The 20,164-nt window shown below is 35.3% G+C and overlaps 1 protein-coding gene across 1 annotated transcript; it reads right to left on the minus strand.

Moving 5' to 3' along the window:
* Window positions 1-1,462: 1,462 nt before the first annotated feature.
* RANBPM (SPla/RYanodine receptor (SPRY) domain-containing protein) lies at window positions 1,463-13,477 on the minus strand. Its single transcript, XM_022299543.2, has 10 exons — window positions 12,888-13,477; window positions 12,424-12,570; window positions 12,242-12,328; window positions 8,679-8,724; window positions 7,322-7,398; window positions 6,558-6,720; window positions 5,790-5,858; window positions 2,926-2,985; window positions 2,741-2,827; window positions 1,463-1,957 (listed from the first exon to the last, which is right to left on the minus strand). Exons 1-10 carry the CDS (start codon window positions 13,265-13,267, stop codon window positions 1,676-1,678), a joined length of 1,398 nt encoding a protein of 465 aa, XP_022155235.1. The 5' UTR covers window positions 13,268-13,477; the 3' UTR covers window positions 1,463-1,675.
* Between the last annotated feature and the right edge of the window lie 6,687 nt (window positions 13,478-20,164).

Here is a 20,164-nt window from a genome sequence, read left to right on the forward strand (position 1 = left end):
TAAGGAGCTAAATATTTTCCAAAAGATATTTCGGTACTTACCTACAAGGATCTATCTTATACTAATCGCTGTTGAATGTTTGACAACTAAAACAGAAAATTGTAAAAACAAAATTTTTAAGAAAATAGCAAGTCGTCAAACATTTAATGATTCATAGATCAGATAGATTTTCCACAGATGGCGTGTAGAGGATGCGAGTTGAGTTTTGATTGCCACGTGGATCTGATGGGGACACGACAGCAGCTGATGCAAGGGAAAACAAGGGGAGTAGGTACATCTACGTCATAAATTAATTAACTTCCCCATGAATATGGATGTTGTCTTTGCATGCCTGTTCATATTTCTTTACACGTAAAAAGATCGAATAAAACGCATAATATCCAAAGATTACGCAACACACCAAGTTTGGAAAAAAGTTACCTATTATATAAATATATTTTTATCCAAACTCGTAACTCAGAAACAGCAGCACAAAACTCTGAGCTTGAACAAGAAATATATATGGGATTTGATTGGAGCTTACGGCGATAAATTTTGTTGTTTTTTCTAAGGAAACAAATTCTTCCATACGCCGTTCGGTGGTGTTGAAAAATAAAGTGAGACAGACTAAGAAGAAGAAAAAAGTAGCAGCCAGCAGGATCTAAAACATTTGAAATCATTTACCATGTTTTGATACTACTTTGCTTGGAATACACGTCATTTTTTAATGGTACTTACCGACGAAGAATCAAGTATTCTCCTTTTTTTTTTTTACGCCTTTCAAAATGTTCATTTTATTGTTGGAATACTTTTACAAGTGATATTTTAGTGTTTGTTTGTAGAATTTTAACAAAAAATGTATACACAATAGAAATTCAAACTATGACTATATTTCAAGAAATATAAATTCATTAAATGCAACATCTTGATGAAATCGCGATTGAAAAATAAGATCAAAATACAACGAATTGACGAAACTGTCACTTTTCAAAAGTAAAGAGACTAAAATTGACATTTCAAAATATAGAAATTAAAATCGACAAAAATTGAAAGTACAAGAACTAAAATTGACATTTTGAGAGCATACAGACCAAATAAAAAAAAAACTAAAAAACTGAAAACGAAATAGCATTTAAACCTTTTTTAAAATGAAAAAGGAAGCAAATAACATAAAATAAATATATGAACATTTAAAATTTTACAAAAATAGTATAATTCAAACTCAATATAATGCTAATTTCTTGAAAAGTGAAAAATTTAAACCCATTTCATTTTTCATTTTTGTTGTTTTCGAGAGGTGAAAATCGAACCAATTAAATTGTACAAAAATAAGCTTAATTTTCAAAATCAGCCTTTTTAACTTTTGAATTTTAGCAGCTCAGTGGTCATATTATCACTGTTTAGACAGCAAGCAAAGCAGTAAACCATCATTGTTTTATTTCTCTCACTAATCCCTTTACCCAATTGATTTGTTAACAAAACATGCTGCAATAGATGTGCATTTATAAGAATTTCATTGAACCTCTCATCCAAGTTTATAGTTCATATAAATTTCATACAAAGTATAGTACTGACTTTACAGGATTACAGGCCATACACAGAGAGAACCCAATTTCCTAAAGAAATGAAACACTAATGGGACCCCTATTAGACACAGTATTTTCAGGCACAGAACATAAAGGTCGTGACCAGGCAACTAGCACTTGGCCTTTTTACTGCTGTTAAGCACTCTGTGCAGTTGGAATGCCTCACCTTGATCCCCATTCAAAGACCTTCTTACCAAGCAGCAAGCAGTCAGCTGCCGGAGTAACCGTTCGAGATACGGATGCAAGCAACCTTGCAAATCTTTCACATTCGGATTAGTTGATAAGACCATGGCATTCACCGTGTCAGCTACAATTTCGCGCTGCGTATCCTCAAGAAGATAACCAACGGGGGACTCTTGAGGTCGTTCATAGGCCAGCAAAGCAACAGAGTCCTGGGAAAAGTGGTTCAATTGATTAGTTACAGGATCTTATAATCCATATGGACAGAATCACCAGAAGTACATACACATGTAACCTATCGCAATCGAAGAATATGAATCCTGAACAGATAGGTTATACTCTAGTGTATTATATTACAAGTGACTTCAAGGATTTAACATTATGGCATAATACTTCTTAATGAATTTGAATGAAAATAACATACGAAGTTATTTTACAAAACTCAGGTAGATCATTCTTCCGAAACATAAATTAAATACAAGGACATCGGAATCACTCCTAATACTTTTATCAACTAGAGTTGGTTCTACAATCTACCTTGTTTCTCCATTATGTTTGGACCCAACCCACCCACTCATTCCCTTATACATATATCTTGATGGGATACAACTATTTGTTAAAAACAGATAAAAATTTTAAGTCAATTTAAAGAGGGGAATCATTTCTGATCAGAACTTCTACTTAGAACTTCTGCAGTTTTTCCTTAATGAAAACTCTGGCACTTTTGTTTAAACCTCAATCCAAACAATATCATTATGATTCTGAATGTATTATCTAAATTCTAAATCACATCTTCCTAACCAGGAAAAAGCAATCTTGTTTACTTACTGACAGCACCTTTGCAATCAACATACAAACATTTTTATCCTAAAAAATCTTGGCATAAAAAAAGTAAGCATGTAAATGGCACTTGAACATGAATGATGCAAGAGGAATTGTGACATGTACTAAATGCTTCCATACTTCCTAAAATTAAGGAAGAGAAATCTAAATACCTGAACTAGGTCCTGAAACCCGGGCAGACCATAAAATTTTGCCAATTGATTTCTTCCATATTTAACAGCCTCCTCTAGGGCTCCAACCTACAATAATAACAGCACGAGACTCAAAAACAATCCAAATATTACACTACAATTTAAAAACACGTGACATTTATATACTTCTAGAACGAGAAAAGTACCCTGACTAATTCGATGAATTTTTGACAATGAAGGAGAAAGCAAGTAGCTGATTTTTCATCCTGCAAAAAGCAAACTTGTTACAAGGACTTCATAAATGATAGATTTATGCAAGATTATTATAGTCAACTTGATCAAACTAGGATACAAGGAAATGAAAAACCAAACTCATTCGATCCAAAATGCAAATTCTTGGATATATATTTGGCAATATGGAAGAGAAAAGAAACAGAAACCCCATAATCAAGTAAATAGAAATGACAGATCATATGATGCAACATTATAACACTAGAAAGAATATGAATTAACCTGCGGAATAACCACCAACACTGACAACCAAAATGATATGTCGACAAGGATCTATTCAAAGATGGTGTTGAATCACCAGGGGGGGTGTGGCCCAGGTTGTGACCATATGGGCTATGAGATTTCCATTGAATCAGTGGTTAAAGGTAGTCCTGGGAAGTTTTTTCATGAACCTTCATCTCTTTGGCAGCAGGTAGCTGCTAGTATTCATGGTCTTGAGGCATTTTAATGGCACAATATTGGTTAAAATCAGCTAGTTATCGTGGTCCTTGAAGGGATCAGTTGTTTTTTCAAAGGAGGGTTGTAGGGGCAGTTGCTGTAGTGCTACTGGAATCCATTTGTAAATCTTATCAGTTATGTATCTTTAGTTGCTCCAAATGCCACTATTCATCAACTTGTGGCTAGAGCTATAAAATTCTTCTTGAGTTTGGTCTTCGGCGAGCTCAGGGACCTGATGGTGGAATTAGCACATTATAGTTCAGCTATATTGAAGGGTTTGTTGCAACAAGCAATGTTGCAGCTGGGAGGTTATTTGGCATACCATTTCGTGGAACAGGTTCCCATGTATTTGTTAGCTCACTAATGCAGCTTTGCAGGGAGTTGTAGCAGCCACTCTTGCTGGAATTCTCATGTGGTTTCACTTTTGGGATAATTTTTCTATTTGTTTCTCCCTTGGATGCCTTGTTCATCAATGTTGTATTTTGCTTTTTTTTTTTTTTGGAACTTTTTCTGCATTGGTTTGGTTTCTTGTTCTTTTACTGGATGGTTTGTTTCTTGTTATAAAAAAAATCACTTTTACTAAAATCACTCCTAAACATGCCGTAAGCTTTTGGGGTAGATGGGACCTTAACAAGCCACTCAAGTGGCATTTCCTAGGTTTAATCATCAACCAATCCTCAATTAATTTGGCTCACAGCAAGCAAATTCGATCAAGCATTACCAACCTAATCAGACGAGAAACAATAGGGCAAACTACAGACTATCTCTGTTGTAGAGAAGGAGGAAGAGGTCACGGCTCAAGCCCAATCTGTCAGGCATGTAAAAGAATTGGCAGTTGATATTTATTATTATAGGTATGAAGATAATATGAAGGAAGCTATTCCTATCAGTCTTTTACTTCCGAGCAAAGAGACAACACTTCTACTGCTCTTCGTATCACTTGAGGCTCACAGGAATCCATTATGGTATTGACGGTGAGACTAATAACAGCATCATGGTTGATCTTTTTTTTTTCTCAACAAGAAATGAACTTTTCATGGATGAATAAAAAGGAACAAATTTTTTTTTTCTTTTTTCTTTTTTTGCGAAAGAAAACAATTTCATTGATGACATGAATTTACAAAAGCGCTGTTCAGGGGACTACATGAAGTACTTACAATTGGCTAAAAGGGGAGTGTAGCTATAGTGATGAAACAATGAAGAGCATTTACACCAAGTAATAACTACGACAATAGCATCTAAAAGTCTGTCATATGGGAGAGTTTCTTTCTCTCCATGTGATCCAAAAGAAAGCTTGAATGAAGTTCAGCCAGAGATGCTTCTTTTCCTTGTTAAATGGGTGGCTTGCAAAGGTAGCTTCTAGGAAAAGTGGTGGATCGATTGGCAAGACAGTGGACCATCCAAAGGTGCTTCGGATGAAATTCCAAAATTCGGCTGCATATTGACAATTGACAAAAAGGTGTTGTTGTGTCTCCAGGTTGGACTGCCAGATCACGCACCACTGGGGAGAGAGAGCCAGGTAGGGCAGCCTTCTTTGGAGTTTTTCACAAGTGTTGATAGCTTGGTGGTTGAGTTCCCAAAGAAAAATTTACACCTTTTCCGGATAGGAGTCTTTCCAAATAACTTCAAAGAGTCATGGGTGTGGGATCCAGACTATGTTGTGTGAGGTCTTTGATGAGAGAGCTGGTAGAAAAGATGCCATTTGTTTCTAATTTCCAGAAAGTAAATCAACCTCCTTTTTAAGGGAAAAAGGTGTATCTTTAGCTTCATTTTAAAGGGAAATCTATATCTAACCAAAACTCAAGAAAGAATTTTATATTTCGAGGAAGAGTAACCTTCTATGAGCACTAACTTGAATCTGAATTTCTGTACCTTCTGAGCATACTAGAAAACAACTGCTTCGAGTACAACTCTAGAATTTCTAAACTGGTGTTGGCTTTATAAGGTTACCCAACGTCCCCACAACACCAAAATAAAAGAAAAGACCCAATGGACGAGAAAACTGGAAAGGGTGAATAAATAGAAAGAGGAAGAAAAAATACAACCACTACGGCATAATGAACATAATAATTGATTCATCCATGACTGATCAGTGTTGATTAGGGTTTACAATACAAGACAAGATTACAAGCAAAAGAACCCTAAACTTGTAGCCAGAAAACTCATAATAATGATGCTAGAACACTAAAGCTTTTAAGAATCAGACATGGGCTATCCCCTTGACGAACAAGTTATGGATTTTAAATCTTAACCTACAGTTTTTGGAATCATACATAGTTGGTATTATGAGTTTAGCAGATGATAAAATAAATGTGAAAAAATGAATTAAACAATGGTTCACCTGAACAATCTGCGGATACCATTCACTGAGATTTCCAAGTGCAGCATCAATCTCCCCCTTCCTGATGAGCTTCATTGACAGAAAGAAACTGATCAAAAACAAAGTTTTATACCAGCTGATAGATTTACGTTATGAGCAGGCACACATTGTAGGCAAAGGAAAACAGATTTTTTTTTTTTTTTTTTACTAACAAGAATTTATTTGTTTCCAGTTTTAAGCGATACTTTGTCTTTTCTTTTTGCACCTTTTACAGTGGGCATCCAGGTCCGATAACAATGCTCAACTCCTTTATTTAATCATATGATCCTCAACTCTACCATCAACTCCTGTATTCACAATCCTTCTATGGTTTTTGAAGTAATTCTTGGAAAACGTGTTCACATCCTCATACATGTTGCTAATACTGTCTCAAACTCTCAGTTAAGTTAATTCTGGAGGTGAAGAAAAATTACAGAACTAATGGAAATCGCTCCACATCTTCATAAATATCGGTTTTGAACTTTTGACAATGAACTACCTTTAAATCTTATTTAATTCGATTGAATTCAGAAGGTGATGAGACAAACACACGGATAAAATATTCAACCAACGATGTTTCGAAAAGCAGAGCAAGAAAACATTAGAACACAAGGATATAGACACATTCTGACAATCTTACACAAATTTATGGAGAAAAAAAGGTAAATAAATGGAAAGCTCCACAAATGAAGAACAAATTCTAATTCACAAATCCTGAATCACAGCAATCTATGGTGAAATAAATCATACCTGTCTTAGAGTCTTTCTATGGTTCAGAGCATACATGATATCTTGCTCATCAAAGCCACTTTCCTGAGCTATATAGATAGGAGGAACGGTGCTTTTGCAAGCCATATCAAACGCATTGAGCGTGTCCTCATAACCATAATGTTGTAAGTATGAGCGCACTATTCTGGTAAAAAGAAAACAAAAGGTGTCTGCAATCAGATCATGTACACTCTTTTCTGACATGAAACAAAGTAATAACACAAGTGATTTATGAATATGTATGAGTAAAAGCCCATCCCTGATTCAAGATATATCCAGCTGCCTTTTCTGTACTATTGTCATTCACAATGAAATGTCTCTTCCTTACATTCATGCTTACATAAATCATATATATATGTATGTACGTATATCAACAGTACATGCTAGTTAGGTGGCTTCTGGATAATGGAAGCCGGAAGGTTATCATATATTGAATCAATCTCATAGCTTTTCACATGGAAACAACAATTATATACCGTCAATTATTTTATCAATAACAACATCAACTCAAAAATTTATAAAACAATTAGGAGTTGGTGAATTGGTGAGGCTCATGAAAAGCCTATAGGTGCCCTGATACTAGCAACAATTAACTGATATAACCTTCAATCAACTACTCATGAATCTCCCAAATATTAAACATATTCCACCAAATGTTGTATAGTCAAATGGTTACTCTACAATGTCAAACTTGGTAAATTATAGAAGGGTCAGGATTTTGGGATATTTGAAAGAATTTTATTTACCTATAACTAACATTTGATGGCAAAGATAACTTCTCAATTGTGGCTTGTTGCTTCATCCTCTCTTGTGCTTCAAATACCTAAGAACAACAAACCAACACAGGAAAAACATCACTTTGCATTTCGGTTGCCCATCACCACGTTTAGATACTACTGCCACATGCCCTTACAACACAACACAACAACAATTTGAACTCATAAAAATTTGTTGGGAGCATAATTCTTGTTTCTGTAACTTCTACAATTCAGCACATCCCAGAATTATAACTACAGGAGGAACTTCCACAAAGTGTTTATTAAAATGATATCTTGCCTAACAATATAATGTATATTTTTATGTTCATAAAGGTTGCCAAACTATAGTCCGGCTTCACTATGAGTGACATACAACCATTGAAGAAATGAAAAACTTCAAACCATTCTAGGGAAAAAAAAATTTTGAACACGATACAAACTTTTCAAGTAATGAATGAAAAGGAAAAAACTATTAAAGATACAAACTCCCGTAAGAGCGAAAATGCAAAAAAGAAATGAGAAAACTGATCAGCAATAAAGCTAGAGGGAAGTTATAAATGCCTCCTAATTGGAACAAATCATGCTAGGAGAGTAATTAACAAATAAATTTGAGAGTGAACACCAATGAGAAACTTCAAACTTAACAAGGCTAAGACACTCCTTCGGAACTCTTCGAGAATTCCTCCGAAAATCCTCTTGTTTCTTCCGAACCAAAACACATAAAGTAAGGCTTTAATGGAATTAATCCACAAAAGCCAAACTTCTGCGGAAAAAGATGGACCACCCAATTTCAGAGGAAAAAATTAAAATACATAAACATTTTAAATCTTAAGAAATTTGAATTTTTATAAACAGCAAGGTTTGTAACTCTAAGCAGATTGGATTTTCTTTTGTAAAAAAAGGTTAAGTATTTGCTATAATAGCAGGATGAGACAAGTCATAAAGAGGAAATATGAATTTTGGCAACTAAAGTAAAACCAGCAGTATAATGGACTATTAGGGTTAGCTTAATATCAAATATCTTTGATGTCTCCCGAGTTCGGGCCTTAGGGCGGGCGCAGTGCCCCCAGCTATAAGGAAGTATGGACTATTAGGATTAGTCCCTTACAAAGATCCACCCAAATACCCATGATTGGGAGAAAATAAAACTGAGACTATATGGATATTGTATTAATGGTTATAACGTACGTGGGTTCAGTGCTGGAAATGGAATTGTTTTAAGCAAGACATGGGAGAACTACTTGAGACATATTGTCTTCCTCTCAAGAATGGTCATGGATATAAGATCCACGGACTATCACTGAGGGAAACTGATAGTTGATAGGATGGAAGTCCAGAAACTGACCTTGAGATCAAAAGCAAATGGCTTCTGTCCAAAGTTGACTTGCACCCTGCCAGATTGTAATAAAATGTCTCTCTTAAAAATCAAGATATCCATTAAAATAATATAACAAAAACTTTCATAAAAATCAATTAACAAGTTAAATTCAATAGCACAAGGATCTCAAAGATATTAGTAACGCTACAATCACCTAGTTGTATTTTTAAGGCTGTGCAAAGTCATAAAGAAGCCAATATAGGAAGACATGCTTCAAAATTCCATCATCATTTACAAGCTAAAACTTGAAAAACTTTCATAGGCCTACAAAAGAGAAAAGGAGGGGGCCATTGAAGTTTGCCACCATTACAATAATCATTGAAGTTTTATGGACCTTGATCATCAGTGGAGTCAACATTTTTTTTTCTTTTTGATAAAACACTAAGCGAAATGTATTGATGAAGCAAATGAGTACAAGCAAAAGGAGCTTATAAGTACCCTCGCTAATTCATTAGAAGCATGATAAAAGGAAAAAGTGTTTTAGGAGCCCACAAAGCCGTTAAATAAGAGATGTTTTCCATAAGCTTGTCACTAGGGCACTCTATGTCACAGAAGATGTGCCTATTCCATTCGATCCATATTACCCAGCAAATAGCAGCACTGGAAAGAAGCCACAAAGTATGTTTCTGCTCCGAAAGAGGTGGATTGAGGAGATGTTTGAGAAGTGGTTTCCTAAAATGATGGTTAAAGCAGGCTGTGTTCTTTCTTTGTTATGCAAATGGGAAGACCCAACTTTACGTGTTTGTCCATTGCTGCCTCAATTTGTTTGGTTGGTTAGCTCTATTATGAGAAATTGGTAGGTAGCTAAGTTTTTTTCCAATCAGAATAGGTATCTAAGTTTATGGCATCCTCATGGAGTACTTTGCCCAAGCTCGTTTTATAGACTATACATCTTTTCAAATTAATTCCTCATAGAGCAGGTTTTTGAGAGTTCCTAAATTTCGGAGAGTGTTTTTTTGCTTCCCCCACCTTGTACTTTTCATACATTCTTTTTTTTAACAAGAAACAAAATTTTCATGTTTCTCATCAAAAATAAATAATAATTTCTTTGACTGACAAAAAACTTCTTAAATTTAGAAACAACACAACAACCCGAAGAGAATACTAGAAGCAGGGGAGAGCATATACAGAATTCCACCAAACCCAATAATAAATGTGCATAAAAATGCTTTCCAGTGTTGCAAGAACAAAGAATGACAATTTGCATGGAAAATCTCCACTTGCCATCCTTTCTTCACAGAGCTATGGAAATTTTGCATTTCAAAGAAGGTGAAGTTCTTTGCTTGGCTTGTTTCTAACAAGAGGATCGAGACCTACAGAGTCATCTAGACACTGTGTGTGTGCGTGTATGTTTTCCCCTTGAAATTTAATCAGCAATATTTTCTATATGAGACCTTCAAGATTTGGAAGCAAGTTAGCTGCGTCACACCAAATATTCTGAAGTTAAAAAGAAGGAACTTAATCAATGAAGTTTTAGATGAATCAAGCTTATTCTTGGATCTCTCTCTTATTAACGATCTCTCACGGCCTTGCACGAATACCCCACAGCGATTGTACGAGGGCATTTGGAGAGACACTTATCCTAAAAAAGTGAAAATTTTCCTTTGGGAGCTTAGCCATCGTGCTATCAACACCGGTGAAAAGCTTCAAAGGAGAATGCCCTACATGGCTCTCTCTCCCCACTGGTGTGTGATGTGTAAATCAAACAACGAGACCCAACAACACCTCTTTACAAATTGTCACTTTACAACAAACTTTTGGAACTGCATCCTAAGCACTTTTGGGTGGACCACTGCACTACCGAATGATTTTCCCCTCCTTCTCGAAGTTACCATTATAGGACACCCCTTCAAAAAGGAAAAGGCAATTCTTTGGCAAAACTTCATGAGAGCTTTTCTTTGGAACCTTTGGAGAGAACGGAATCAACGTATCTTCATAGACAAAACTCTCCCCTTTGATATCTTTTTTGAAGCTATAGTATTCACAGTCATTACTTGGTGTAAATCCTCCCCTATGTTTCACTACTATAGCTACACTTGTTTCACTACTATAGCTACACTTCCCTCTTAGCAAATTGGAAGTGCTTTATGTAATCCCTCAATTTGAGGCTTTTGTAATTTCATACATCAATGAAATTGTTTCTTACAAAAAAAAAAAAAAAAAAAAAACTTATTCTTGGAAAAATCACTATTCTTCCAATTGGTGAAACAAGAACATGGTTAGTAAAACTGCCAATGGGAATACCGAATACAGAAAGGAAAAAGGTTCATGTGAACTTTGCGTCACACAGAGCGGTACTCCTAAAAGAACTCAAAGGAGATGCCCAAATATGAAACTACAAACAAACTGGTTCTCTCTGTTAAAGGGCAGAAGAAAACATGGGACACATTTTTTTCATTATCTTTTACTTGGAGGCGTTGGACATCATTGCTACAACAATTTGATAACAGGCCTTCAATAATAAAATGAATTTTTCCCATGTTATGTGGTTAAAGGTTTAGAGGGAGGGAATCAGGGTTTCAAGAGAATGCTAAATTCTATTGTTCTTCCTGGTGTTCACTATCTAATTTGTCTTGTAATTATACTCTTTTCCTAAAGAAATTTAATTACTCCTTCTGTATGAAAAAGTGTGCATCCTTCTATAAAAAATGAGCAGGGAATTTTCTCCTCATTAGTTGAACAAAGAAGTTATTGTTATTTACAAACTAGAGGTGCAAAATTGAATAAGGTCTTGACTATTTCCAATCCCTCCTCCAAATTAAGCTCCATCCATCCTTCCATACAGCTACTTAAAACATTGACCACACGAACAAAGACAAACAGTATAGGATTCACTTGTCCAATAACCCTAGAGGTCCAGAATTTACTCCAAGGCCTACCATTCATCGTTATGGAGACCTCATAATTTAGACAATTATGAACGCCACCTAAACATTCGGCTTCCAATACTCAGTCAAGAAAATTATAATATACTCATTTCTCTATCTTGAATTTTTTGGGAAATCTAGTGATTCTTTAGCTATAATGATGCTATCCGTGATACCTTTGCCAAAGGTAGCTTAAGGCAAGAAATACTTTCATGCAAGACCTCCCTGAATTTTCTTTGGGACTTCCCTCTACAGATTTTAAAAAACGTTCCATTTCTTACTAGTGTTAACTGGGGGTGCCTTGTAAAGTCCCTGGAAACTGCGTATAGGCTGCAGCTTTTATTATCCAATTTTATTACCATCTGGAAACTAAAGAAATTTGCTATAGAAATGTCAAATACTTCATGGGTGACATTAGTAAAAGATTGCTTTGAAGGAAGGCTTACAAAAAGCAACAAAAGACTTTTGTTACGCTAAGGAAACACCAGATACTTCACAAGCCAGTTTTAACTGTATCTATCTAGTTTAAGACAGGACATACTGCATCACAAACAGAATTCCGTTGGAACCCTAATACATATACAATCTCAACTAAATTATTAGAATAGAGAACGTATACATTGACAAAGTATCAAAGGGATAAAGGTTCGACGACGAGCATACTCTTCATTTTGGCTGTGAACAGCAATTGTAGGGAACAAGGGACCCTTCATATCCTTCTCCACTGCTCCAACTATTATCCCATTTTTTCTGGAACATCAACAGAAAGAACCATAACGTATCATGATGATAACCTCTAAAAATAACCATACAACTAAACCAATTACAGTGAATGAATGCCTTACGTGAAAAAGAATTCTTGTGAGGTGTAATTAATTCCAGCACCAACCGTATCCCCAGACGTATATGTTGGACCAAAAGGTTCCTTCTTACCCAATCCACGATAAAGCAGTCCGTCATCTCCATGATATCCGCAGCTGTTAGGTTCCCACCTACTCGTCCAAATTAACAAGACATGGCATTTGAGTGCTTTTGAAACTTACAATCAGAAGGAGGAGGGGGGCCAATCGACAACAAGAAATCAAAGCAATACCAATTCCAAGAAACGATACAATGCTAGTGTCGACTATAAAGATAAGCACTAACTCCATGGTTGCAGATACTGTATTCAATTCCATTTACCAATTCCGAGATAAGATACATTCGTAACCTTTCCTTGTTACAGAGAAACAATATTCATAATCAAGGCAATCAAACAGAATTCCAAAAACGAATTAAGAAAGAAACAGAAATAGGAAGTATGTCCAACCCGGGCTGCCTTCGCATCTTGAAGCTGTCGGTAGTGAAGCCAATGGCAATCTGACCTTTGGCACCAGCGTCCTTTACGTGAATCTCGAAGTAGTAGACAAGTCGCTTAACTGGAGCTGGCTTATTGGCCTGGACGACCCCGACATCGTGGCCGTGAAGATTCACATTCGTGTACTTGACAGAAAGCTTATCGGTTGCAACCAACAAGAAACCTCCGGAACTGTTGATGGTGTTGAGCTCAGTGGGAGATTCCTCGTCCTCGTCCATGTCGCATATACCCCGAGGAAGCCCCAATCGAGCCATTTCCAAGAACTTCAATCCGAGATCTTGAGGAGTAGTGCCACTATTGACGTTGTTGCTGATGTTGGTGTGATTGTTCATCTTGAAGGAAATCCGTTCCCCTAGAATTCAAGAACCATTTCAGAATTCAAATGAATTCGAGGCGAACTCGGATACTTCGAATTTGAACTTACGGGCTGCACAACAATGGAAGTTTTTGGGGAATTGAGGACGAACGAAGAAAGAAGAGGAAGCGCAATGGAGCAAGAAAGAAAGAATCTGTAGTATTCTTCAGTTTCGTTTTTTCTTTTTCTTTTATTTTTTTTATTTTTTTTTATTTTTTTTTTTGAAGAAGTATTTTTATTTTTTCTTCTTACGTACGTGAGAGTTTTATTTCGTACAACGATCAAAGAGTTAGACAGCGAAGTAATTTTGGTGAGACTGAGGGTTTTTTGAGTAATTGACCATGAGAAAAATGAAATCTAACCTAAACTTTTTTAAAATAATTTCTCTTGCCTGATGTCATGTGCCTATAAAATTTCTATTTTTCCATCCTAAATAAAAAAAAAAAACGTAAATAAAAGCATCCAAAAGGCGTAATTATGCAAATTCAAAAGCTAGGAAGACATTGTAAAAAGTAACCCAAATGTTTTTGGGTTGGATAAAATTGACCCATTTTTAAAACCAATGAGCAAGACGTGAGATTTTCATTTTACTGCGATTCTCAATCTTTACAAATTTCTCCCTCTCGATTCTCGCCCTCTACTTTTATCTGATTTTATCTCTTTCTAAATACTACCTCTCCATCTTTACGATCTTTACAAATTATTTTAGAAAAGTGGAGTTTCTAAAAGTAGGATTTTTTTTTTAATACTGCTATTTTTTAAAGTAATTACGAAAATATGTCGCTTCCCAAACTATTTCCAAAAATAATGTTCAAGAGACAGACCCGTGAAGTGGCAAACGTTGGTCGTCTCTTGAAAGAGACCAGCTTAAGCGCCACGTTAATTTTTTTAAAAAAATAAGGCTTCGTTGACATGTTTGGCGGGATTATTTTTATTATTATTATAAAGGTTAGATTATTTTTATTTTTATTTTTTTATTTTAATCATTTAATAATAATAACAATTACCAAAACAAAAAAAAAATACACCTATATAACCATTCAAACCCATGCCCTTTGACTCAACCGACAGTCTCTTATCCACTGCGTCATAGTATTCATTTTGTTTTAAAGTGCTGTGTTATATATATATAATAGTTGCTTTTGTTTTGCTTAGAATAATATTGTAGTCTCTCGAAGAGAAAATCAAGCGAGATTTTTCGAAATCCCGCCAAACATGTCGTCTCTTGAAGAGACGATCAAGCCTTATTTTTTTAAAAAAATTAATGTGGCGCTTACAAGCTGGTCATCTCTTCAAGAGACGATCTGCTATTTCCAAAATATTATTTTTAGAAATAGTTTGGAAAGTTTCGAAAATAGCATTATTAAAAAAAAAATCCTCTAAAAGTAGGGAGGAAATAATTAAAAATTAAGGAGGGTGTCGTCGAGAAAGAAGGGGAGAGAATCGATAGAATCTGAGGAGATTTGAAAAGAGAGTGAGAAAGATGAATGATAAAAGTATCTTCAAGACAACGGATAAAATGATTAAAATTAAAAGACAAAATGAGGAGATGAAGTTTTATCTTACCAGTGACAAAGTTTATTTTTAACCTTTTTCATTTTTTGTGGTTGTGAAATTACCATAACACACCTATATCTAAAAAATGAGATTGGGATATTGACAAAAATGACCCCAAACTTTTTGGGTGAATTTTTCCCACCTTTTTAAATTAGTTTTATTCATCTTTTTGACTTTTGGGGGAGGTGTGCTTAGGAAAATAACATTATACCCTTTCAAATAGTTCAGGGGTCAAATCGGATTGTTTTTCATGGTTCTACTCGAAAAATTATAACAAATAAAAATAAATAAATAGAAGTACAAATTTTTTTAATGAGATTTGCATAAATCTTGACCTTGTTTTCCGAGTCTTTCTTTTGATTCCTCAAATTGTTTGTTTCTAAGGGTGTTTCTAAGCGAAACTTCGTCTTCATCCATTCAATCTTAACTTACTAAAAAAGTTGAATTGAGATTTCGACACACCACAGATATTGCTATCGCTAGTATCTTTTTTATCACTATCGTTAGTATTACTCCGCTCGTAAACTACTACAAATTTGACATTTGTTGACATGTACCTATTTTTAAAGTTGACGCTTGTAAGAAAAAATATCAACTTATCTCATTTCATAACTGATGTAGTAGTTTGTTAGGTATTTAGATGTTAGGGCTCTCTTTGTAATTAGATTAAGTATTTTGTTTTTTATTGTTATTTAGAATTAGTTAGGTTATTAGTTAGTTACTGTGGTTAACTTTAGTTAATTTTAAAGTTCATTGGCCCATAAGCTACGCCTATATATAAAGGGCTAGGCTTCCCCTATTTGTACACTTTTTTGATCATTAATAAAACAACCAACCTAAGGCTTTTTCGGCTCCACCAAGAATTGGTTTCAGAGCTTGGTAAAATTCTGTCCAAGAAGGATGACCAACACCAAGAATTCGGAAGCGGGTTTGGTAGAAACCTATTATGGCGAGCTTCATGCGGTTGTGCTCGATATTCAACACCGCATCCTTCCCTTGGAATGCTTAACCAATCGAATGGCAAAGATTGAAGAAGCTGTTGAAGAGATACAAAAATGGTTGAGAGGATTATTGAGGGAGAATACAAAGATTAGTGCAAAATTAGATAAGGGAAAGGAGAAAGTTGAAGAAAAACAGCAACCCAATGAAAGCAAGATTAAAGAATTTACATATCTGTTTGCAAAGAAATATGAGAGGAAGAAGAATAATGGGTCAAACCCCAAAGAGGAAGATACTGAGCATTTATCCAACCAAGGATCAACAAGTTCTAGTGCAGAAAACTCCAAAAAAAGGTCCAAGAATCACAAAAAGTCCAAGAAATACAAGAAAAGGGTCCAAGAATCAGATTCAACCTCCACAAATGATACTTCTGATTCCTCAAGTGATAATGACAACTATGAAAGAACGAGGAGAAGATGGAAATATAAAGAAAAGCACACGGGGTACAAGCTTAAAATTGACTTACCATACTTTGACGGGAGGCTAGACATGGAAAACTTCTTAGATTGGATCAAACAAGTAAAGGATTTTTTCGAATGCATGGATATTCCGGAAAAACGACAAGTAAAGTCGATAAAATACAAATTGAAAGGAGGTGCAGCAGCATGGTGGGATCAACTAACCTCGAATGGAAGAAAAATGGGCAAGAAAGCAGTGAAAGAATGGGAAAAAATGAAGAAGATGTTATGGGCAAGATTCCTACCTGACAATTATGAACAAATCTTGTATCAATCATATCAAGAATGCAAGCAATATAAGCGGATAGTAGAAGAATATACCAGCGAGTGGTATCGATTAAATGCAAGGAATGATTTGTCGGAATCCGAATATCAACAAGTTGCACGGTACATCAATGGACTTCGATAAGAGATTCAAGATTGAATTGATTTATTTCCCAGGAATTCATGAAGCAGTAGCAATGACCATCAAGATTGAGAAGATAATCAAGAAAGAAAGAAATTGGGGCTATGGACAAGCAAGCTGGAACGAAAATCAAAGAACTCCTAATTAGGGTAGAGGAGGAAGAAGACCATCCGGTCGATTTGGATCTACTAATACAAAGGGAGAATTTAAACAAGATAATCGGAATTGGGAAGAAAAGAATGAACCCTTCGAAGGAGGAGATGAGAAACCAAAAGCACCATCTAAGTGGACAGCCCACAATCGGCAAGAACTCAATCTCAAAGCAAGAAAATCCATATGCAAGACCTTCAAATTTAAAGAAATGTTATAGATGTGGTCAAACTGGCCATTTCTCCAATGAATGCTCCGAAAGAAAGAAGCTTGCATTGATGGAAGAAGGCTCCGAACAAGAAGACAGCGGTGAAAAAGAGGAGAAATTTTCTAGAAATGAACAGGAAATCTTTGAAGAAGGAGATGATGGTGAGTGGGTAATTTGTGTCCTCCAAAGACTTTTGTTAAATTCAAGAATGGAAGTGAATACTATTCAATGACATGCCCTATTTAAGACTAGATGTACTGTGAATAATAAGGTGTGTGATGTGATAATTGATAGTGGGAGTTGCGAAAATGTTGTGTCCAATGCTTTAGTTGAAGCTCTTAGATTGGAAATCGAACCTCATCCTAATCCTTATAAAATAGGATGGATCAAGAAAAGAAATGAAGTGGCTATCACAAAAATTTGCACAATTCCACTGTCCATTGGAAAACATTACAAAGATCAAATTATTTGCGAAGTTATAGACATGGATGCATGCCACATCTTGCTCAGAGACCTTGACAATTTGATCTTTCGACAATTCACAAAGGAAGGGAGAACACTTACGAATTTAATTGTCTTGGTAAGAAAATCACCCTACTACCCAATAAGCAAAAAGAGGTAAGTTCGACAAGTACATCTTCTAAACTCTTCTCTATTATACCTGCAAATGAGTTTTTAAGTGAGCATAACAAAAACCTAGTTGCACTTATCATCAAGGGTCATAATGAAGATTGCTTAGACACTGACATTCCACATGCTATTTCCAATTTACTGCACACTTTTAAAGACTTATATGTAAAGAATTACCTAGTGAGCTTCCACCATTGAGAGATATCAAACACCATATAGACTTAATTCCGGGTGCACCTTTGCCAAACTTACCACACTATAGAATGAGTCCAACTTAGTATAAAATTTTGCATGAACAAGTTGAAGAACGCTTGAATAAAGGCTTGATTCAACATAGTATGAGTCCTTGTGCAGTTCCCGCCCTACTTACCCCAAAGAAAGATGGAACTTGGAGAATGTGTATTGATAGTCGTGCAATAAATAAAATCACAATTAGATATAGATTCCCAATTCCTAGATTACCCGACCTTTTAGCTCAATTATATGAATAAAAATTTTTTCTCCAAAATTGATTTTAGAAGCAGATATCACCAAATTCGTATAAGACCGGGAGATGAGTGGAAAATTGCCTTTAAAACCAATAAGGGATTATTTGAGTGGCTTGTAATGTCATTTGGACTTTCTAATACACCAAGTACATTCATGCGCCTTATGAATAAAGTCTTACAAGTATTTTTTGGAAAATTTGTGGTGGTTTATTTTGATGACATCTTGATCTATAACACAAATTTAAATGAGCATCTTTTTCACTTAAAGCATGTTTTGTCTGCTCTTAAAGATAATTCCTTATATATAAATTTGAAAAAATGTATTTTTGGAGTGCCTAAACTTATATTTTTAGTATTTATAATAAGTGAGCAAGGCATAGAAGTCGATCCCATAAAGACTAAGGCCATAAGTGGGTGGCCAACACCTTCAAATGTTAAAAAAGTTCAAAGTTTTCATGGGCTTGCATCTTTTTATTGAAAATTCGTTAGAAACTTTAGTACCATAGCAACTCCTTTGATCGAATGCCTTAAGAAAACAGGGTTTCAATGGGGTAAATATCAACAATATAGCTTTGAGACCTTAAAACAAAGGTTGATTACAGCACCTATCCTAGCACTACCAAGTTTTGATAAATTGTTTGTTGTTGAAGTAGATGCTTCGGACAAGGGAATATGTGGTGTGCTAAGTCAAGAGAATAAACCTATTGAGTACTTTAGTGAGAAACTTAGTGAAGCTAGACAAAAGTGGAGTACTTATGAGCAAGAAATTTATGTCTTGGTTAGAGCATTAAAATAATGGGAACATTACCTAATAGGAAAGGAATTCATATTATATTCCGACCACCAATCCCTATGGTACATCAAATCCCAAAAGTACTTATCTAGGATGCATGCTAGATGGATTACTTTTATTCAACGTTTTGATTTCTCCATCAAACATAAATCTGGACAAACTAACAAGGTGGCTGATGCAGTAAGTAGAAAATCTCACTTATTGAACATATTGAAAGGTGAAATAATTTCCTTTGATAACCTTGCTGGTTTATATGAGCATGATGAAGATTTTTCTGATATTTGGCAAAAAAGCAAAGATGGACATGCTTATAAAGACTTTAGCATAACTAATGATTTTATCTTTAAAGACAATGCACTTTGTATTCCACGCACATCATTACGGCTGTAAATTATTAGGGATACTCATTCTGGTGGACTAGGAGGCCATTTTGGTCGAGATAATACAATTGAACAAGTGCTTAGCAGATTTTTTTGGCCACATCTTCGAAAGGATGTTAAAAATTATGTGAGAAGATGTCGTATATGCCAAGTTGCTAAAGGCCAAGGACAAAATACAAGTTTGTACACTCCTCTCCCTATTACAAAAACAATTTGGGAAGATCTCACTATGGATTTTGTATTGGGTTTGCCACGAACCCAACGAGGTAATGATTCTACTTTTGTAGTGGTTGACCGTTTTAGCAAAATGACTTATTTCATTCCGTGTAGGAAGACTAATGATGCTATTCATATTGCTAATCTATTTTTCAAAGAAGTGGTTAGACTATATGAAATACCCAAATCCATCACAAGTGATAGGGATACAAAGTTCTTAAGCCATTTTTGGAAATGCCTTTGGCGGAAGTTCGATACTCAATTAAAGTATAGTACAACTTGCCACCCACAAACGGATGGCCAAACCGAGGTTACAAATAGAACCTTGGGTAACTTGATTAGATGTTTAAGTGGGGATAAGCCAAAACAATGGGATCTTTGTTTACCACAAGCAGAATTTGCTTTTAACAACATGAAGAATCGGTCCACGGGCAAAACTCCTTTTGAGGTAGTATATACTAACCCTCCTCGCTTAACTCTTGATCTAAGTTTGCCAAGTGCTGCAGATTTGAGTTCGGAAGCCGAGTTAATGGCTTATTGGGTTCAAATAATTCATAAAAAGTCAAGAAACATCTCGAGTCCAATGCTA

This window comes from Momordica charantia (genome assembly GCF_013281855.1).
Source record: "Momordica charantia cultivar OHB3-1 chromosome 11 unlocalized genomic scaffold, Mcharantia_2.0 BLBB01000011.1, whole genome shotgun sequence".
Lineage (NCBI taxonomy): Eukaryota > Viridiplantae > Streptophyta > Magnoliopsida > Cucurbitales > Cucurbitaceae > Momordica > Momordica charantia.